The sequence below is a fragment of the Pholcus phalangioides genome, unplaced genomic scaffold (genome assembly GCF_987345545.1).
Source record: "Pholcus phalangioides strain wild (caught in Gottingen) unplaced genomic scaffold, Ppha-v1.0 ptg000037l_1, whole genome shotgun sequence".
Classification (NCBI taxonomy): Eukaryota; Metazoa; Arthropoda; class Arachnida; order Araneae; family Pholcidae; genus Pholcus; species Pholcus phalangioides.
In genome coordinates this window covers 1,316,326-1,339,801 of record NW_028301624.1, presented here as the reverse complement: position 1 = coordinate 1,339,801, position 23,476 = coordinate 1,316,326, and the positions used below count along the sequence as shown (strand labels likewise).

The 23,476-nt window shown below is 42.0% G+C and overlaps 1 protein-coding gene across 1 annotated transcript in view; it reads right to left on the bottom strand.

Annotated features, from left to right (window-relative positions):
• Positions 1-23,476, bottom strand: part of LOC149065869 (sodium/calcium exchanger Calx-like) — a 45,402-nt gene that overhangs the window by 9,030 nt on the left and 12,896 nt on the right. The window contains exons 2-6 of the mRNA XM_089253377.1: positions 19,647-20,000; positions 5,775-5,901; positions 3,648-3,867; positions 1,273-1,343; positions 82-249 (exon numbers count right to left, since the gene is read on the bottom strand). Of these exons, the coding sequence (XP_089109503.1) occupies positions 82-249; positions 1,273-1,343; positions 3,648-3,867; positions 5,775-5,901; positions 19,647-19,990 (930 nt within the window). The 5' untranslated portion in view covers positions 19,991-20,000. The remainder of the gene's footprint in view (positions 1-81; positions 250-1,272; positions 1,344-3,647; positions 3,868-5,774; positions 5,902-19,646; positions 20,001-23,476) is intronic.

The window sequence follows — 23,476 nt, the reverse complement described above, 5'->3', positions numbered from 1 at the left end:
CATTTAGACATTTTAATCAGGGCAACACCACTTCAATCCAAGGGAGGGTTGGGATTTGTTTGTTTGTAGGCTCTTTCTTACCTTCTGCAGTTTCTGGCTGAGTCTCGGCCTGGCCCTCTTGTTGCCGGTGCCGTCACGGATCGCTGCCACTCGGTACCACATGTTCGAGTGTCCGCTCTCTTCGAGGAGTCTGGCGGCTGCCAGGCATGCCGCGTCCTCGTCCGACAGCGAAGGGTGCTGACGGACTTCCTAGGAAATGAAACATCGATTAGTATTGATACACTCTCGTCCCCTACAACTAAACCGCACGCGCACCTCGCCCTACGGAACCTTCAACAAATGGGTACATGTCGAAATGTGCGTGTGTGTGTTGTGAATCTGAGGTGAAGTTTGTTTCTGTAGAATGCTTATGCTTTGCTTATGAAGTGCTACGATCTGGCTTACACTAGGTTCCTAGTATAAGGCGCTATTTCCCGTTCGGGGCACTGTAAGCTGCAGATGTAGGATAGGGCAGGTGTTCTCAAACTTTTTCCACAGGCGGCGCTACTTTCCATAATCAACGCCTATCCTCTGCTCCCTATAGAGTCTCTACGAAAAACCTTTCTCCGCGGTGCCCCTGACAAAGGTTGGTGGAACAACAGGGCTCCACAGGGCACAGTTTGAGAGCCCCCGGCATAGGACAAGAGTGTAAACTTTTGGAGAGTACGGGCCACTTCCATTGGTTTTAAAATGTGCCACGGGTCATTTAAGCGATTCGGAGATGTGCTGTAGGACACTCAAGTAATCTAAACTGATCTGGAACTGTTCAGCGAGGTACTTGATCCCTGAATGTGCCATGGGTCCGTGAGTGACCAAATGGTTGACCTAGATAAAAATATCTGGTCAGTAAGTGACCTAGAGAATTGTTTGCAAACATGTGAGTGGTCAAAAGAGTGACTTGAAAAACAAGGGCAACAGGTCGGTCATTGACTTAGGGGTGGTATTCACGGACATGGTTTAAAGTAGTTTTGTAGTCACAATTTTTGGATTGAAGAACGACGCGGATTGGCTAAAAACCTGAATTTAACCAATCCGTTAAAAAACTGTGACTATAGTTTTAACCACCACCCTTAGAGAGTTATTTGCAAGCACGTGAGTGATCACGACAGAGCGCAAGCATGTGAATGACCAAAAGAATGACTTGATGGCAAATTGAGAGGTCCAGAAAATTCGACCCTTAATGAAAGAAGGGCAGCAAAATCATGAATCCACTTTAGGGGCTTACGTACGTACCTTTATGAATCTGACGAGCGTTTCTTTCTTGACTTCGCCCTTGGGGAAGTACTGCTCTTTCCTGAGAGGCTCTGGAAAACAAAAAAAAGGCAATTACAATAAAATTCGATTAGTCTGACATCTGCTAATGAATGAACATTTAATAACCATTCCCGAGTGCACAACATAACAACCTACGCCATGTCCTGGAACCTATAATGCATGGGATGTCACGGAAGTCCATCATGACATTCAATGAAATTTGTACTCTTTGACAGTACAAATTTTCAAAGTGTTTTTGACACGAAATGTGTTTTTACGACCCTCGCGTGTTCCGTCACTTGAACACGCGCGTAAACACCGGGTATCAATCAACCCTGTGCCGTCAGTAACGATAAATAAAATATTTTTAGCGAGAAAAATGACAAAACAGGGAAAGAGGAGAGAGAGACTCCTTGTCTTTTGTTTTTTTCGATTTTAGAAACAATGGCGTCTTTGGGCCAATGGCATGGTCTATATCTTTTTGCCACTGTTAAATTCCACAACCAACCAATACAATTCAGATTTGTAACATGTGGGACAGGGAGCTACAGGAAAAATGTTTTTTAAAGTGCTGAACTCTCACTCATCAAAGAAGACAGCATTATCATTAACAACAACCATAAGATTCTTGACTTTATCAACAACAATAAAATTCCTCACATTTGCACATATGATTTCGAAAACCTCTTCACAAGCACACCACACAATAAACTCATTGACACGTGTTTTCATCTCTTTCAAAAATACGAGAGAAGGCTCCCTTAAATTTAATTTCACACACTGGGAAAACCTTGTTAACTTCTGCATTCTTGAAAACTTTCTCTACGATGGAATACATATCCACAAGCAGATTAAAGGAATACCAATGGGGACCTGCTACCTGAGCGCCCCCCGCCAACATTTTTCTCTACTTCTATGAACAAAAATCCAAACTGCAATACAACTTTGTTGGCTTTCGTTACATTGATCGTTCTCAACAAATGCAATTTCAACAGCATTTTCCCCAACATCTATCCTGAAGAGCTTTCTCTAAAGGAAAGCACAAAAGAAGACATAATAATGTTCTTGGATATAAAAATATACAAAAACAACAATAAATGGGGAAACAGGTGTTTATGACAAATGAAAAGACTTCAATTTTTCTGTTAACAGTTTAAGCCACTGGCATTCAAACATCAACACCAAAATATTCAGAAACACACTCATTTCGCAAATTTGTGGATTCGGACACATTTTAAAAAACTTCTCTTCCAAACAAAACGGTCTTCCCCACTCATAAGGTATGTCCGGTGATTTTTTACTACATTTTTGGACTTTTTAATTTATTTTTGACTAATTGTATTTTTAACATTTTTTCATTGTCTTTTTTTTTTTGTCCAACATGTTTTTGAAAAGGCAGGCGTCGGGGAACAAGTGTTGGCATTTTTAATGCCATTAGGCACAGCCTCCCTTCAGAAACTCCTGCACTTTTTGACAGTGGAGTCGGAGCCGGGGATGCTGGTATGGATCCGAGCACCCCAAGAGTTGATTCAGAAATTAAAATTTCCAATAGAAAACTAAAGACGAGCACCCACAGTTTCGAAACACTTCCGACGCCCCTGATTTTCGAAAAATGCATCGGGTTCCCCCTGATGAAGACCCACTCCATAGGTTCTATTTCACTCTCATAAAATTCAATTTTGTTTTCCTTTTTTCTTAAAATAATTTTTTTTTGTATATACAGTCGAATCCCGTTATAACGAACGCCAAGAGACCGAAAGAATCACTTCGTTATAACGAAATTTCGTTACAAAGGAATTCCACGTTATCTAGCATTGTTCCTATGTAAACTTATGTGGGAGATTAGAAAAGTGTTCGTTAAAACGATATTTTCGTTATAACGGTATTCGTTAAAACGAGATTCAACTGTATATATATTTTTGAAAGAACAAGTGAGCAGCACTCACTGAGCTATAAGTAGACCTTTCCTAATAGCTCAGTGGCAGCACTAGCGCTTTTGTCGTTCAAAAAGATACTTTTTCGCTACCTCTTCATTTTTTATCTTAATTTCTCTTGTATTTTATATCCTACTCTCTCTCTCTCTCTCTATATATATATATATATATATAGAGAGAGAGAGTAGGATTGTATATATATATATATACAAAAAAAAAATATATATATATATATTTTTTGGTGAATTCTCTTCCATCTACTCACCAAAAGAAACGTTTCATCATGATTTAACGCAATAACGACCGAAAATGCGCGTGCTGCCACCTATCTTTCAATTTAGCAATGAACGAATGTTGGAATGGGTTCGAGTGTTGTTTTGGAATGTTGTGGATTGACCTTAAATAATAATAAGTACATGCCTCGTCCAGATTCGAGTTCGAACTGCTTCTTGGACTGGGTGCCTCTCTTGACCTTGCAGAAGCCCTTGTCGGCGGCGTAGCTGAGGCAAACGAGCACCGGGAAGAACAGGAAGGTGAGCACCGCTTCCCAGATCTCGACTTCGTCCGGAGACACCCCGACCAGGATGATCAGCAGCCACAGGTAGGCGAACACGCTGAAGAAGGCCGTGATGCTGAAAACCTGCACAAATAAAATATATAAGTGACGACAGACGCATGTCAACATGGGATTAGGGCAAAAAAAAAAGCAAGATGTCTCCTGAACAAGCCCAGGCCTGTTTGATGATGAAGTCCAAGGCCAGGGATATGCTTAAGAGAACAATACGGTGATATATACAATAAATAGCCCTTGCTCACGATCAGGTCGTAAAGAATTTGGCGCCATTAGATGAAGCCAACTCCCAGGACTCGATTTGAGGCCTATTTTTCCTTTATTTATTTTGCACAAATGTCCGACATGACCCTGAAATGTTAATGATGTCGTGCCTCCTCAATAAGCATTCACACGAAGACCCCCCCCCCTCCCCCGATAAATTACAGAAGCGAGTCTTACATAGGTACGGTCTTTCGCGCGAAGGGAAGAAGATGACTTTGTTCACCACATACATGCTCAACTCCTGGCCCGCGGAGTCATCTGGTGTGGCCCGTGACCACAAACCTAATTTTGTAAAAATGAACTAAGCGGCACATTTCAAGATCACTGAGTGACCCGCGGTACAGTTCCAGAACATTTAACTAGTACATGGTCCATTTACAGATAGCTCGAGTGACTCGCGACACATGAGATCACATGGGACCTACAGCACAATTCCATAACACTTAACTAGCCCGCATTCCCAGATCATTTAAGTGACCCGTGACATATTTATAGATTACCGCAGCACACTTCCAGAGCACTTAAGCGACCCACGGGACACTTCCCGAGTACTTAAGTGATTTATAAATGTGCCACGGGTCACGTAAGTGTCCCACTGCATATTTATAGATCACCGCGGCACAATTACAGATCACTTCAGTGACTTGCGACACAGCTCCAGATCACTCAAATGCCAGCGGCACATTTACATCACTTAAGAGATATGGACTCGCGGTGCTGTTCCATATCTCTTCAGTGGCCCGCGACACGCATGCAAACCAATTAATTATGTCCGCGCTGTCCAAAAGGTTGAACACCCTTGCTATATCACGTATCAAATCTGGGGCAAATCTTGAATCAAAGGCACATGGGGCGACAGAAATAGCTGAAAAGAGCAGTTCTTGGGATAAATTCAATATATCGTCCCGTTTTGGTTGTCCAATCCAGGAGAAAAAACGGGGGTAGGGGTAGACAAAGTGCCCTTGAACATTTTTTATCATTGTGAGTCGTTTTATCTCGTTTGTGCAGTATGGCAATTTCCACGGTCATCACATCCTCGTCTATAGACTACTTTACCACACTCTAACTCCGGTCATATATCGCCATACGGCAATATCCAACCAGCGGAGTAAGGTGGGAAATGAAGGTGCCACCTATCGGTGGTCACCCCAGGCTCGGTAGGTAAAGTTCTCTCATCAATTCTGGGATTATTTCGCTCATCAGTTCTGAATTTTTATGAATATTCTGGAATTTTCTCCCTTATTATAATTCTGAATTTTCATCAGCTTTCCCTCTCATTAATTCTGAATTTTCATCAAAAAAATTCTGAGGTTTTTTTCCCCCCTCTCATTAATTCCTCAATTTTTATCAATATTGAGGGATTTTCTCTTTCATTTTTTCCGAATTTTCGTTGGTAAGTATTTTTCAGAATTCCCGCATATTCTGTGACAATTCATGAATCTCTTCGGATGACACATTTCCCCAACCCTACAAAATATACAATATCGGAGCTAAGGAGCCCCGAAATTATTTTCGCACCAGGCCCCGCGTCTGATAAGGGCGGCCCTGTGTGTACATATATATATATAAATGTCTCTGTTACATTTTATTATATTGAAATCTCTTGTGGCCACCATAGAGTCTACGGACCGCCTATTGAAAGCCACTAGAATAGAGTGTATGAAATGAAGCGGCCGAAAATAGCGGCCTAAAAATTTTAATGTGTGACTCACGCTGAAAGCTCTTATCCTCCTGACCTCGCCTTCTGGGATGGCGATGATGCATATCGCGCATATCACCAGCAGGTTGAAAGCAGCCGAGCCCACGATCGTCCCGGGACCGAGATCGCCGGCTTCAAACCTGAAAACAAAACGAAAAACACAAGGAATCAATTTCATACAGTGCTATATGCTAATACGTGTGATGAACATGATATACGGCAGTGTTGGCCAACATTTTTCATAACCCCCCAAACGCCAGTCACCACAAACGTTACACGTAAAATTCTGTGAGGTGAGAGATTTGTTTTCTACGCGTGCTGCTAAATATATAAACTGAAGAGCCAAGAAAACTGGTACAGGCATGCGTATGCAAATAAAGAGATATGGAACCAATCAGAGTACGGCGCTGCGGTCGGCAACGCCTATATAACACAGCAAGTGTCTGGCATAGTTGTTAGATCAATTACTGCTGCTACAATGGCAGGTTATCGAGATTTAAGTGAGTTTGAACGTGGTGTCATAGTCGGCGCACAAGAGATGGGACATAGCATCTCCGAGGTAGCGATGAAATTTGGATTTTCACGTACGACCATTTCACGAGTGTACCGTGAATATCGGGAATCCGGTAGAAAATTAAATCTACGACGTCGCTGCGGCCGGAAAAAGATCATGCAAGAACGGGACTGACGAGAATTATTAAACGTGACAGACGTGCAACCCTTCCGCAAATTGCTGCAGATTTCAATGCTGGGCCATCAATAAGTGTCAGCGTGCGAACCATTCGACGAAACATCATCGATATGGGCTTTCGGAGCCGAAGGCCCACTCGTGTACCCTTGATGACTGCACGACACAAAGCTTTACGCCTCGCCTGGGCCCGACAACACCGACATTGGACTGTTGAGGACTGGAAACACGTTGCCTGGTCTGACGAGTCTCGGTTCCAATTGTTTCGAGCTGATGGACGTGTACGGGTATGGAGACCACCTCATGAATCCATGGACCCCACATGTCAACAGGGGACTGTTCAAGCTGGTGGAGGCTCTGTGATGGTATGGGGCGTGTGCAGTTGGCGTGATATGGGACCCCTGATACGTCTAGATACGACTCTGATAGGTGACAGGTACGTAAGCATCCTGTCTGATCACCTACACCCATTCATGTCCATTGTGCATTCCGACGGACTTGGACAATTTCAGCAGGACAATGCGACACCCCACACGTCCAGAACTGCTACAAAGTGGCTCCAGGAACACTCTTCTGACTTTAGACACTTCCGCTGGCCACCTAAATCCCCAGACATGAACATTATTGAACATATCTGGGATGCCTTGCAACGTGCTGTTCAGAAGAGATCTCCACCCCCTCTTACTCCTACGGATTTATGGACAGTCCTGCGGGATTCATGGTGTCAATTACCTCCAGCACTACTTCAGACATTAGTCGAGTCCATGCCACGTCGTGTTGCGGCACTTCTGCGGGCTCGCGGGGGCCCTACACGATATTAGGCAGGTGAACCAGTTTTTTTGGTTCTTCAGTGTATATAACTAAAAGCCCGGGCTCCCGAATTTCATCTCTATGTTCCTAAAAGTCCGGGCTCATCTCTATGTTCCGGAATTCAGAGAATTTCTTAAAAATCTCTCGAATTTTCACCATAAATGCGAAAAACCCCTACTTTCGGGATAAAAAAAAAAATAAAAAATAAATCTTAAAAAAAAATTCTCTCTTAAATAATTTTTTCCCCTTCAAAAATGACGTCACACGCGCGACTCATTTTCCTTCTAATTTTTATGCCGCCAATACGCCAAATCATGGCGATAATTTGAGGGGTATGAGAGGGGGAAAATTAATAAAAACTTTTCCGAAATATAGCCAGTGTATGCATGACTAGGTCGCCCATATTTCCTCGAGAGAAATTCGGATACGAAATACGGGAAATCGCCAATTATCACCAAAAAATATACTACTGCTTGTAAGCAAAGTTACCAATTATTTTGCGAATTGCGGGAAATGAAGCACTACTGCTAATTGCAGTGTAGATTGAAATGAATTATCTGAAGAAAAATTTTCAACAACGACAAATAACTGAATGAATATTAAGTGAGCAATAAGTGAATGAATATCTCCATTCTTTGTCAGAATCGGTCATAGTATAATTTATAATTTGGGAAAATAATTGTAAAATCCTCGATTTCAATAAAGCATTGAAATAGGCTACGGTGAAAATACTGGAAAACATGGGACATTTTTACAAAAAAAGTCAAAAATACGGGTCATATGGTTACCCTATGTATGATCATATGTCCCGTTTTTCATCCCGATGGTGATTATTTTTCTTTTATTTTGCGTGGTTTATATAAACACACAAACTGGAGGAAAGCGGTTCTCGCCAATTTGGCTGAACTTTTCCCCTCATTTGACTAATTGATTTTTTAAATATTTCTTTTGATAGATCTTTTAAAGAAGTTTAAAATCGCGTCAAAATTTTTCTCTGTGATTTGACTGGACACTTTCTCTGTTAAAAATCCCTAAGCTTGAATTTACGTGTATCAAAAATCTCTATTCCAATTACAGAAATCCCTATTTGTCTGGGTAGGTTTTTTTTTTTTTTTGTTTGGGAATCGTAACACGTACTGTATTATCTCCCAAATTTTCATTCCCCAAGTCGGGAGAAGCACTGGTGGTGGTACTTACCGCTCCAAGTGGCAGCTAAACACTCATTTTTGATTATTGTTCTCATTTAGGGGTTGCCAAACGTCCCGTAAATACGGTATCTTCATATACTTATCTTGAAAAGGACGAAAAAAAAATAGTTTTTTCTTTGTTAGGAATTGCTGGCAAAAATTTGGAGGTGGCAACAAAAATAAGCTTGAATGCATAGAGATTTTGTCTCTTCCCCCTCCCCCCCCCCCCTCCGGGCTCTACCGGCCGTAGCTTTTGCCCAAATTCCCAATACCGTTAAATCCATACATACTCAACCCATTGCCTGCGGGTCAAATATGCCCCTCAGAGTCATCTGATGTCGCCCGCGACATCAAAGCTAAGTTTGCAAAAATGAGAAAGGAAGCGGCACATTTCCAGATCACTCAAGTGATCTGCGGTGCAGTTACACATCACTTAAGTGACCCAAGGTGCGATTCCGTATTACTGAAATTACCCGCTATGCAATTTCACATCACTTAAGAGGCCCGCGGCACACTTGTAGATCATCTAAGTGGCCCGTGACACGTTTTCGAACCAATGAAATGGCCCACACTCTTCTTAGGTTTGAGCACTCCTTGGCTTAATCATTTCTTGATGATGACTCATCGCATCCGGCACGATTTGTGGTCAGTTCCTAATACTTTAGTTATCCGTCAAGTGTTCGAACAATAATAAATATTGCATGCACGTATATTGAATGCGTTTTTTTTTTGCATTATAGGGAAGGAGAGGAAAGAAACGGTAGAGAGTGAGAGCACCCACCCACACACACACGCGCGCGCGTACGCATCCTAACCCGTTGAGGGTTGTGACGCAATGTACGCAATTCAAGCCGATTGATGGCTTCCTCCTCGAGGGAAAATCAAAACAATCGAAATTGCGTCACCGACTCTTTATGTTTTCGAGTGCTCTTTTTTTTTTTGGAAATATACCTTATAGAGATGCGGAAAGGGCAAAAAAAGGCTGGTCATCGTCACACACGGAAAGTTGCCTTACAGGCTGGCTGTAGAAAAAAAAGAAACACGCGATCCAATTCAACTTATGACGTATTGATGATAATTGGTTGAGCTAATCACATCCTAAAGGCTTTTTTTGAAGATGAGTGAGTTTTTAGTAAGTGATTGTCGGATGCAGTCATCAGTGAATCGATACTATGAACTTATCGGGTGACTTCAAGGATCTTAAGTATGTTATAACTCGGGAGAGCAGGTGGAGGTTCTCATAAGTGAATTCACAAAAAAGGGTTGCATAATTAGCATTGGCGTACACAAGGAGGGGGGGAGGGGGGCTATAATCCCCCCTCTTGAGCCGGAGATTATAGTATTATTTTGCAGGGAAAATGTAAAAAAATCTTCAGAAGAAAAAAATTCGAACCCCTCTTCTCGCTTACGTCTATGAAAAGTAGGCCAAAAAAGGCGGTTATAAAGTCCACGCCACTTACTAATATGATCACATCCCCAGGGGCTCGGAGTTTCCGAAAACAATAACCGAATCATAACTACGTCCGAAAAGAATCCCGTTTGTAAGCACGGTGACCGTAAATCCCGTTTGATGGGAACGGGATGTATGGTAAACTGGTATTACTACTAAACCATACATGTACCTCGTCTATATTCCTCTGCTGAATTTCTAACGAATTGGTACATGTTGGGATGTGCATGACTGTGTTATGAACCTAACGTGAAGCTTGCTGTGTAATGCTTGTTATAGTGCTGCCATCTACCACATATTTTTTTTAACTATGAGTGAAGTGTAATATTTGAAGATTTTATCGTTGTGGGCCTGTTGCTCTATGCGGCGAGACTTTTTAATGGGGAGATCGGCTTGCATTCGCACCTCGAAGTTGCGAACCGGTAAACTGGTATTAGGAAAACGGGACAATTCTGTTTTTCTCTGCTACATCATTGGTTGCGAAACATTAAATCATTTCATTTTTTTAAATTCTAAAATTGGGATTATTATCATTATTTTTCGTTAAAGCTAAAATTCTGCAGTTTTTTCTTATTCGGCCACTTTGAGGAGTTATAATTGTTTTTTTTAATGTGCACATACGTTTCATGGCTCCCTTGAGGAAAGCCTCTCGGAAAAATAAATTTGAATCTGGTCAACTGAAAGGAACTGATCAAGAACTGAAGGAAAGGGTTTTTTTTGTCATACATTTGCTTGCACTGTTAGACAGGCCATTCCTAAAGCAACTAAACACGAACATGGATCCAAGCGAAAATTACGGACAGATTGTGACATTAAGGTATCCGACTACTTTGGACAGCACTTTTCCATAAAATGGTACTGGAGTGAATTTTAATGTCATTTTTTTATAGAAAGTGTCTCTGGTGAAAACAATTATGTATTTTCCACTACCTAATATGTCATTGTCTATGACAAAGTCGTTTTTATGTCCAATTTTAAGCAAAATTCGCGTAATATTTGAAACACGATTGCAAAAAAATTCTAAAAAAAAATCAAATGTTTTGTTATTTTCACAGTACATTCAGATAATAATGGTACAGGTTATGAACCACAATTCAAAGTATTATATGATCACGTAACAGCGGCTTTGGGTAAGAGCAAAAATGTAGATGTTGTTTACCTTGATTTCCAGAAGGCATTCGATCGGGTCCAACATGGCAAACTCTTGGATTTTGGTTCATAACGTCAACAATAAGCAGCGAAATATCATATTAAAATTTCGTAATGATTATTCAATGAATAGATTTTTTTGAAATCATGTTTCAAACTCAAGTAAAATGTCAGAAATAGCATCTGTAAAACACGTTTAAAGTTTTTATTCACGTATTACTTGTATTTAAAAACGCAACACGGAAGTGAACGCAATTCTAATCGTCATATAAATAAAACAAGGCCTGTTTTGGAATTACAACAAATATTAAAATAATGAAAATTTATATTTCTTCTTCCGAAATGACGTTTTCAGCGTAGTCGGATACGCAAGTACGCAAATTGCTGTCAACAAGGGAGGAAGGTGAGAACACCTTTTAGCCTCGTACGTAGTCTTGCAGCCTGCTGATAACGATAACTTACAGGGGGCAAAAATGTTTGGTTAACCTTAGCTTCACGGAAAGCGCAAAAAAAAAAGAAATTTTCATCCGGAAAAAAAAGGCTCGGAATTTTATGACGCGTCATATTTTTTTACATTATGAAAAGTCATATTTTAAGCGTTGATTTTTATCAGCCAAAATTTTAATCTCTGCGCATTTTTTTTCGGTGATATCGTAAAATAAGAAAGAGAGAGAAAGAATTCTTATCTCTTTTTTCTTCTTCTTTTGGGAAAAAAAAACTTTTTCATTTCCGGTAGCCTTTTCGTTGTTTTCGGAGGATCCATCCTCATACTATATGTCTAAAGTGAAAACTCTGAAGCGCACGCCAAAGATCTTATTCATTCGGGCACCCCAACAAAATCAATGCCTCTAAACACAGGGATTTTTGTCAGGGGGAGCAAATGCGGTTTTGCCATTGTTCCCGGTCACTATAAAACCCCAAAGTTCTATAAATATGGTCATTTGATCATTTTTGTCGCACCACGGTCATTTCCTGCACACGAGGGCTAATTAGACCGGGACCTACAATTTATTGCCGATTCCGAACGGCAGGCTTGTTTTTTATACTCGTCGAGAGGTTGGTGCGCTAACCCCTCGATAGGGGAACTCCCTGCGGTAGCAATTTTTTGCTGCGGTCAAGTCACCGTTTTTTGTTGTACCCCTGTGTCAGGAAAGTTTTCTGACAAGGACGAACCGGGTATCGAACTCGCGACACCTCTAAACATCCTTTGGTACTTTAGGCGAGTATCTTATCGACCTGGGCTACCGCGCCCCAGGGTGATTCAGAAAAGATGGGAAAACCTCGAAGAGGTGATAGTACCCACCAATACAAACAATTGTCATCGAAGAAAGCATGGCCTAACATGGAACGCAAGCGTGCGTTTCGAAACGGCCGCTCCGCAAACGTTACAACGGCATTCTTGTTGAAATTTATCGGGAGAAAAAGAGCACCCATACACATGCAAATGTAACCTGGGGAAGAAGAAGAAACCGTATGTGAATTTGCGCGACAGTGAATAAAAGGCGCGGACACCAGCCTGTGAAGTTAGCCAGCCCCGTTTCTCACAGCTGCTGATGCAAGCATGGAAATGTTTTCGGATTGGGCAACCGCCTGTAACAGGGGTACAACAAAAAACGGCGACTTGACCGCACCAAAAATTGCTACCGCAGGGAGTCCCCCATCGAGGGGTTAGCGCACCAACCCCTCGACGAGTATAAAAAAAAAAAACAAGCCTGCCGTTCGGAATCGGCAATAAATTGTAGGTCCCGGTCTAATTAGCCCTCGTGTGCAGAAAATGGCCGTGGTGCGACAAAAATGATCAAAAAAATTATCTATAAATATGGTTTTTTTTTTCATCAAGTCTTGAAGTAAAAATTACTTTTCCAATTTATTTTATCCCTAAAATTTTTTTCTCTATCAAGTTTAATATTTTTGCCCCCCCCCCCCCCATTTGTCCCTTCCTGTAATTCTGGAGCTGCGTTGAGTGTTCAGAGTGCTACGGTATTTAATAACTTCAAGCCTTTAGGGGAGAATTTTCTCAGCACCGATGGTAGTGATGGTGATTTGGTGATGGTCATGGTGATTCACCGATGGTGATTTCTCAGCATCGTGAAGGAATTGTATCACAAGGACATGGTTTGAATCGCACTGGTGGCCAAGTAGTGTTTGGTTTTCTGCCCTTTTTTTTCCAGCTTCAGGCCGAAATCTGAGTCGATTTCCCACGCTGAAAAAATCTCGGAATAGATCCTACGACCAGGACCGCAACCAAACACAAATATCATCCGGGGCAAGTGCCCATATTAGCACCCCCCATCCCTTCATAATTTTGAACGAGCAAAAAGCAAACTTGGCGTCTTTCTTGGGTTCATTGCCTGTGGCATCCGATCCTCCTGCCCTCTGCTTGTTGTAGACGTGCCTGAAACTGTACAAATATTCAACTTCATTCCCGATTCGAAGTATAGATCGCAGCACCACACACAACTTCAAGCACAATCCTCCCCCCCCCCTCTCCCCCGGGTACGCATGTAGACGGTTAGGCGTATTAAACACACACACACTCACAGTTAAGTATAGACATAGACACACTTTCGACGCACACGATGACGGTAGACCGGAGTTGTGCTCGGTTTAAAAGAGCAAGGACCGATGGTACCACTGTATTATGTTTCGTTAAATATGTTAAAAGTTTCCAGCGCAAAACTGATTCAATTTTCTGCAACATCGAAGTTCAGCTTGAGAGAAAGCAATCTACGAGATTGCACAACGGACGTCTGCTTCGTGACAAGCCTTCTTCACATATTGCTCCATCTGGTGATTTTTAACGAATTTTTGAAGGGGGAAAAACTTTGCAAAGAATAGTTTTTCCTCAAATATTTCTTAGAAAAAACTAAAAAAATAGCAGTTTTTTTATAAACATTTGAAACTGCATCTCAAAAAAATTCAATGCGCTTCTAGAACTGTACCGAAAAGCAGTTATTGTGTATAAGGTAGGCGTGTTTTCATTCGAATTTGGTGAAAGAATTTCAATTAAAATGCTAAATTGAGGAGTGTTTTGTATTTATTTATTTTTAATCTCAATAAGAAGAGATGAAACAACGGGGGAAACTGTAAGAGGCCATTTTTTTTTTTCAAATTTTAAGGTCATATTTCCATGTTTTTTAGGTCATAAGAATCCGATCCCGATTGATAACATTATACGAAGTCCCGATAACTTCAAATGATTTTTTTCCAATATTGGTTCGTTCTTTGAAACAGTGACAACAATACCAGGATGACATTAACATCATCCTTGATTCTAATAAGCGGTTTCGACTGTAGTAAGTTTGCGTGGTCGTTCTACTTGTGCGGCTTGTACGCCGGAGGGTTGGCTGATCATAATTGTTTTCAGCATGCTCACATATGGCTGAAGGGCCTAGAGGAAGCTTATTTTTCTGGTTCATTTTTAGTGCACAATCAATTTACGATAAAAAGCGCCCCTGAAAAATCTCGATAATGTGGGAAACACCCCTCCCGTCCCCCCAGATATAACTGATGAAGAGAGCCCGGATTATATGCACATGCATAAGCGCATGTGCAATTGCATATTTTGGCAATTTTTATACTAAGTGCATATAAATGCATAAAGTCACCAAAATTTTTAAATGAGTACATATTTAAAAATTTTGATGACTTAATGAGTACATTGTGATTAAAATGGGGCATTTTCCCCCCCATTAATCGCAATGTACTAATGTTTGCAAGATTATTTTTATCTTTTGATTCTTCAAATTTAATCAAATTTCTTTCATTTTTTTTTCTTCAAGAAAATATTTCACCATTGATTGTTGTTCATTTTAGGGAATATTTTTAGGCATTTTTAAAGGCACATTTTTGCACTTCTAATATAAATGTGTTCATTTTTTGCGCATATTTCCTAGTTTTACTGCATATTTTTCTTTTAGGTTCGGTCATTCTTCAGTGCTTCTAATATGCATATTTTTCATTTTTAGGTCATATTTCTGCATTTTTAAATTCACTTTTTTTTCATTTTTGTGCATATTTTCGCTGTTTAGGCAAATTTCAGCACTAATAAGTGCATATTTTTTATTTCATGCATATTTTTTTTTTGTTTTATGCATATTTTTAAATGCGTATTTCCATAATTTTTATGAATTTTTTTCAGCACTTTCGAATGCATTTTTTTTTTCACTTTTTGCGTATATTTTTCATTATTGACATATTTTGGCATTAATGAATGGAATTTTCATTTTTCATCCATATTTTTGATTTCATAGTATAGCTCGGCACATTTAAATGTAGATTTATCTATTTTTAGTGCATATTTCAGCATTTTTAATGCATATTTTCCCTTTTTTTAGTGCATATTTTCCCATTTTTTTATGTGCATATTTTCCCTTTTTTTTTAGTGTATATTTTCCCTTCTTTTAGTGTATATTTTGCTTTTTTTAGTGCATATAATCAAGGCTCTGCTGATGAATTGGAAAAAAAAAATTGGGGTTCCATAGCGAACCCGTAACATAGATGGCGCAATCACCACTGAACCGAATATTGCTAAACATTGCAAACCATTTTCTAGATTTAAATACTTTCATTTATTGATCACACCGCAATTGGTCTCGGGCGGTCTTTCTTTTCGGGTGAAAGTCCGCCGTCGCCGACCAACCACGGCCAGGCTCGAGGTATCCAATCACCCCAATACAAAGGGGCCGAAACCCCCTCGTCGGGTAAACAGGCCCGGATAAGAGCGCTAGCAAACTTTCTCCAGGCCAGTAGTTTTGCTCCGGATCCGAAAGCAAAACATGGATCCAAAAAAATGCCCGTTCCCGGGTTTCCAAGAAGCCGACACAGCTAGCGAATTCGGTCAGCTCCCCAAGGATACCCGGGAATTTAAAACTGGGGGGAAATATAAATCACCCAAGCCCGGACGTCAGAAGGATAAATCGAACGTGGCGGAGGGTAAAGAATACCCCTCCCCCGTCTTTGGACATGACCCAACACGGCCCATCCTATCGTACGCCCCCTGTAGCGTTTTGATGGATAGACTAGCAATACCGTGTCACGTACGTTTAAATTAAACTCGGGCATTCAGTCAAAATACTGAATGGGCCCGGCGCCCTCTCTTAATGAAAAAAAAGGGCGTCGCTTGGTAGGTTCTGGACCAGGAAACCACTGCCACTTCCCCCAACCCACATTAGGTTTCCCTTTTTGTAATCCGACGCTACCGTCCCCAAGTTCTGATGCATTAACCCTTTACCTCTCCTCTTCCCGCATCACCTTCTCACGGGGATTAACCTCAGTGTCCACCGAGGGATCCTAGGCTGCTAGACCCTGGACCCAACGGCGTAACGGCGAGCCTAATCACTTTGACAACAACGTGTCCGCGTTTTATATACCTGAACGGGAACAATAGAAAGTGGCCAACAATGACTAGCCTTCCATCTGTTGTGACTCGTGTTTTCCCGTACAATAATACATCTCGCAACAATGTGTTTTCATGTTTAAGAACACATTGTTGGTGAGAAACGGTTTTTTTTAATGGCCGCCAATCACCATTTGGTGATTCCAAACTCAACATTTTTTTTTCGGTATCTTCGTATGAATAAAATGATGGCCTCCCCGCAATGGTGGGGGGCTGACAGGACTCCAGCTTGGGTGTCCAGGACGGGGTTTTCGTTTTAATCATTTTCTTGTTTTTCGCACTAAGAATTCACAGGAATCCGGAAATTTTGCCCCCCTGCTACGTTTTTGTCCACGGAAACTTCGCACCTAACGTTTCGCCCTGACCGTTTTGTCAGGGCAGGCGAACCAACCTTATGAGTGAGTGATTGTTCGAGTGACCAAGTAAGTGTGTGATTTACTGAATGAGTGCGTAACCGGATGATTGACCGAGTGAGTGACTCCCATATGAGTGCCCATATGAGTTTTGCGAGTGGCTGCATGGTTGAGTGAATGACCATGTGAGTGACTGTAAGAGTGACAAAGTGCGTGGCCGGTGTGTGACCAAGTGAAATACCGTTTGAATGACCAAGTGAGTGTGTGGCGTAACTCACATAATATTTACACAATGCAAAATGTCGGTTGTGAAACATCCGGGGGATGAATGTCCAACTCACTTGGTCACTCGTACGGTCACTTACACGATCACTCATACGGTCAGGGCAGGCGAAATGTACCGGGGACGAAACGTGATGTGGGGCGAAGTTTCCGTAAACCAAATTCCCTTCAGTGGGGGTCCCATGGATCATGGGCCTGATTATGGGCCCGCCAAAGATTCAAGTCTAGGGATCCCAATTCCCAAGTGGCGCAGAGGTAAGATGTTTGTCTACCATGAAGGCTACCGTTAGGTCCATGGGTTACATCCCGGTGTAGAACATAGATAACAAGTTCTTTCCCCTAACGAATCTGAGGTGGTTAATGATAGATGGCGCCTTCATTTCCAATCCAACTCTATCTGCAGTAAATTGATAAACGGCGATATGGCCGCAGTTGGCGTACGATAAAGTAGTAGTAAATGTAGCTAATTATAGCCGGCTTAGGGGGCCTCCGACGATCCGTTGGGGGACCCCATGGTCTTACTCAAGTGGGCCCACGGGCGTGAAATCGCCGGGACGATTAATAATTAAAATAAAATAAATAAATTATGCACATCCCCCATTGTGGCAATTCTCACCACCGTGTTAACTCACGAAAGGGCGCGTATAAAATATAGTTGAGATTAAACAATGTGCATCTGTGTAACTCTCCGATGAGTGACTAAAACAATGTGCAAGCTCTTGAGTTGCCGAAACATTGACCGACCTAGAGATTTTTTGAGCTTGGGAGCAACCAAAAGAGTGAAATCATAGAATCATGTCAGTGAGTGATCAAAAGAATGGATTAGACATTTTGTGAGTATGAGTGTAACCAAAGAGTGACCTAGAGCGTGTGCGAGCACGAGAGAATGACCAAAAGAGGGAACTAGAGAGTGGGGGGGGCAGGTAGTTCAATGAGCGACCAAAAGGGTGGCCTAGAGAGCGTGTAAGCATGGGAGTAACATAGAGCACGATGTACCAGGTCAGTGAGTGACAAAAACAGTCACCAGAAGAGTGGCTACTACTAAACCAGACACATGTACCTCGTCCATATTCCTCTGCGGAACCTCTAACGAATTTGTGGACGATGGAATGTGCGTGAACGTGTAGTGAAACCGCGCGTGAAGTCTGTTTCTGTGTAAGGCTTGTTATGTGTATCTGCTACCAGTTTTTCTAGCTATGAGTGAAGTGTAATGATTGAATTATTTATCGTTTGTAGGCCTGTTTCTCTCCGTGGCGAGACTTTTTAATGGGGAGATCGGCTCGTATTGGCGCCTCGAAGTTGGGAACCACAGGAGAAACCAACTTCAGCCGACCACCACTGTGGTGACGGTGGGGCTCGAACCCGCGATGCGAGTCCGTTACTATGACCATTTGACCACCACAGCGGCCCAAAAGAGTGGCTCGAAGACAAAAGCGTATTTACAGGAATTGGGGGGGGGGGGCTACAACTTAGAACGGCTAAAAAAATCAGACTAGAACGAAGGATGGGTGTCAAAATTTGTGTTGTCCAAAGGGGGCATAACCATGAATCCTCCTCTGGTTCTGACTCACGCCTTAATCTAATTATAGACGGAATTCATGGCTCCTCACCATGTCAAAACTCTACCCCCCCCCCCCCCCCCACACACACACACACACACACACACACACACAGAGTTTGATGTCTAAATTTCAGGTCTTAGATGGATGTCTGAATTTTAGATCTTAGATATATCAGTTTTAGGCCTTGGATTTTTGAATATTAGGCCTCAGAGAGAGGTCTGAATTTCAGGTCGTATTTGACAATATTTTAAGCGATTACTTACTTTGTTAAGAAAAAATGCAAATTAGCCACTTTACGGTCAAAGACGTAATATTGCGTCCAAACGCCGGTGGAATAAATTCAAACAAGTTATCTCTGCTTTCTTTCCTCTCTCTCCTCATCATCGCGAGGCTTTGTTGTAACCCTACGAAGTGGTTCTCTTTTTACATATCCCTTGTTTATTTCTATACTCTATTAGTGATTTTTTCCCCCCACATTTGATGCATCCTTCTGCTATATACATACAAGAGTGAAAGAGAACAGTTAGGGTGAGGGGAAAAGAGAAATCTATCCTACTCTCTTATCTCTATTCCCCCTCTCATTTGTATTTACTTATTATACTGTTTTCTTTTCATTTGTTTTTTCTTTTCCTTCTACTTTTCTTCCCTTGACCTTCTTTTCCTTTTTGCAACGTGCGGTTAGGTTAGGACAATGTTACTGATTCTTCAAATAGAGATCACCCGAATTAGTTGCCAATCTTTTGTAAGCGAAGGGGATTTAAATTCGTTTTTAAAAGTCGAATGTAATCAAATCATTTTTACCCCGTTTTGTGGCCCCCCTAAACTTTAGCTGCCCAGTGCGATCGCGACCTTCGCACCCGCCGGGCCTGGGTGTAGGCAGCCAAAGATTCTGACCCTCGGGGAGGGGAGTGGGGGGTGGCTATTTTCAAGATGTCGTGGAGCTTTTGTCTCGATTAGCGCAAAAATAAGCACATTAGTTTGAAAGTCTAATGGAAATTGAACGAACCCATTGCCGATGATCTCGATGATCGAGAGCAGGATTTCGGGAGCGCTGGATCCCAATGCCATGAGGGTCAAGTTAGCGACGGTGTCGTTCCAGACCTTGACCTCTATGACCTCGGGCTCGGCCTCGTTGCCCGTCGATAGCACTATCTGCCTGGTGCTGCTGGTGATCTTCTCGATGGCGCACATGAAGATGTCGGCGATGATGGCGACGCCGAGGAAGCAGTAAAGCAGGGCTAGTAGGTACAGGAAGCTCCTGGCGTGCCGGGACCAAGTGAACTCATTGATGAGCGGCAGCAGCAGGCCCGACGAACAGCTGTAGTTGAAGAGCTGGCCCTCGTCCTCCATCTTGTCGAACCTTGGGTGTGACAAAACAAAAGAGGTTTTCAGTACATTCGGTAAGCCCGAGTTACTTGTTGGAAACCCGGAGGAATATAGATGTTTTTCTTACGAGCTTCATGCGACCACCGATAGATGGCGCCTTCATTTAGAACTCATTAAACGGATCCATTTTTTTGCATTTTACACAATGAATTTGCTTTCGAGAGGCCCGTGGAAATCCTGCCTATGACCAGACAGTGATTGCCAGAGTCTGAGTCATCCCTGGTGTCCGCCGTATTCCAATCGAAGGATTCCGATGTTCCTATTAAAGGTGACCTTGATCCAAGACTTGGACCCAACCAACTGATCATCTTCGGGCCCAAATGCCCGTACCCTGAAATTTATTTCAGAGGGGATAGGCTCAAATTAATGCACAGTAGAGAGAGAGAGTACATTTTCATTTCAGTCTACCATAACTAACAATCAATCCCGTGGGTTCATATACTTTATATATCAATCGTTTACTCATCCTGGGTGGTGGTGGCCACCCAGCAGCTTTGGCAGCTGTCTTCGAGCCCCACCCTCAAGGAAGGGGTGGGGGGGGGGCTTTCAAATCTCCAGCCCTGGGGCAGGAAAAGATCAACCTCTTTTTTTTATTTTTCATACTAAAAATTTACCAGAAAATAAATACTACATATTAAGCATGTCTTCGATGAAGGGATTTGGGGAATATAGTGATCTATCAAGACGGACATTAAGTGGTGGACCAACGGTACCTGGGGGCCCCAAACTGTCGAAGATTTCTCATCAATACCGTAAAAAGGTCTTTAATACATATGGATCATGCTTAATACTAGGGGCCTCGGGAGTATTGGGCTCACGGGCCCTAGAAATTCTTTGGATCTCGAATCCCTTGAGATGTTACCGTGCAAACACAATGCAATGTCACTTCTTGAATTATCATGACTAGGGCCCGGATTATATGTGATAAAAAGTTGTGAAATGTGCTCTGAAAATGCTGAAATATGTAAGAAAAATGAAAATTCATCTAATAATAGCGAAGTGTGGCACTAAAAAAGAAAAATATACAAAAAATGGGGAAAAAAAGCATTTGAATGTGCCGAAAAATGAAAAAAAGTTATGAAAATTGCGAAAATATGCATTTAAAAATGCTGAAGTTTCCGTAAAAAGGGGGAAAAACAACAAAAAATGAAGAAAAAGCGCGTATTAATGCAGAAAAAAAAAAGAAAGAAAAACTAAGAGAAAAGAAAAATATGTAGTAAAATTCAGAAATATGCGCAAAAGACACAAAATATGCATTCAAAAATGCCTAAAAGTGTGCCGTAAATATGAAAGAAATTTTTTCTTGAAAAAATGTAAGAAATTTGTTCAAATTCGAAGAATAAAAATGGATAAAAATAATCTTGAAAACGTTAGTCTAATGCGATGAATAGAAAAAAAGGATAAAAAATATGCACTAAGGATTACACATTTATAAAAGTTTGATAAAATTATTTTATAAAACTTGAAGAATGTGCAACCAATAAGCGCATCGGTTACATTCGAGCGCATGCAACAGAAAGTCTTATTGATTAAATTTTTCAAGTTTTATAAAAGAACTTTGACACAGTTTTTATAGTGTAATCCCGGCCTTATTCTAAAATTTCAGTGGTTTTATGCATTTAAATGTAAAAAGTGCTAAATATGCAATTGCGTATGGAACTTAATGCATTTGGCGTATAATCCGAACTCTAATCATGCGACCATACACGTTTTTACTTCCCTAGCAATTTTGCGCCAAACTTGTGATTAATAGGAAGCCGCACACACACATATTGTGCAAACATTGCGTTCTGACAAAATCACTTTCCGGGCCAAGGTCCGCTGTTTTGTGTCTCTCTATTTACAGTTGGGCTCGAGCCGCTTTTTTTTTGTTTCAGTTGGTCTTTTGTTCTCGAGTCCATTCATTTCACTATTATAATGGTATAAAGGAAATTATCATTGTGATATCCACCTCTCAAGGCCGTCTTATTCGACGACGTTCTACAACAGATAGTTCTCTTCGCCCACAAAGGAGAAATGAAGCCGCTCCTACCTTTTGCCATCCCACGGTCCCATATTCGGGTCCCACGTAATAACCGGTGGGGGGATACGTCGAAGACAAGTGTGGATTCAGTGCGGTGTTGCCTGGATTCGAATGCCTCCGCTCGATTCGAAACTGAAGATGCCTTATCACCATTCGAATCTGAAGATGCCGTGGATCAATACCACACTAGAAATATATCTTTGGGGTCATTCAAGTATTACGTCAGCATCGGAGGGGGGGGGGGGTACCGGATTTGCTGACTTTTGCTGACAAGGGGGGGGGGTCAAAAATGGCTAAAAGTCTGCTTACGTAATACTTGAATTTCCCCTTTAGCATGGTATTGCCTGGATTCGAATGCCTCAGCTCGATTCGAAACTGAAGATATCTGCCCTGCCTTCGCAATTGAAGATGCCTGCTTCGGGTTTATTCACTGCTTGAGATGTCTGTCTCCGCTCCATTCACAGCTGAAGATGCCTACCTCTGCTCCATTCCCAGATGCAAATGTCTGCTTCTTCTTCATTAGCAGCTGAAGATATCTACCTTCCCTTCATTCGAAACTGGAGACATCTGCCTCGCTCCTATCATTCTCCTTCCCAAATCAGCGCTGGAGCGAAGGCAGACATCTTCAAATTCGAACTGAGTGGAGGCAGTTATCTACAGCTCTGAATAGAGCAGAGACGCACATCTTTAGCTGAAGATATCTACCTTTCCTTCATTCGCAGCTGAAGATGTCTGCCTTCGCTTCATCCGAAACTGAAGATATGCTGCTTCGCCTATGAAGCACCAGCAGGCATCTTCAGCTGCAAATACAGTAAAGACAAATTTTTTTAGATACGAATGAAGTGGTGGCAGATATCTTCAGATACGAATGGAGCAGGGGCAGGCCTCTTCAGCTGGGAATAGAGCAAAGGAAGATCTCTTCAGATTCGAATGGAGGAGAGGCAGGCATCTTCAGCTGTGAATGAAGTCGAGGCAGGTACCTTCAGCTGCGAATACAGCAAAGGCAGATTTCTTCAGATTCGAATGGAGTAGCGGCAGGCATCTTCCGCTGAAGATGGAGCGGAGATAGACATCTTCCGCTGCGTTCAAAGCGGAGGTAGGCATTCAGCTGCGAATAGAGCAAAGACAGATTTCTTCAGATTCGAATGGAGCGAGGCAGGCATCTTCAGCTGCGAATAAAGTCGAGGCATGAATCTTCAGCTTCGAATGGAGCTAAGGCAGGTGAATCCAGGGTGATGTGTCAGAGAAGCGACTTATTGTGTAGGTGCCGTATTTTACGAGACAGACAAATTCCCTCACATTATTCGGCTCTTAGGAGGGGCGATAGCCCCTCTCTGGATTCGCGCTTGCCTGGGACTCTGAGCAACTCTACGGGGATTCCAGGTCGTTCAGTGGCAACGAAATCGAACCGATGTCGTCACTGGTCC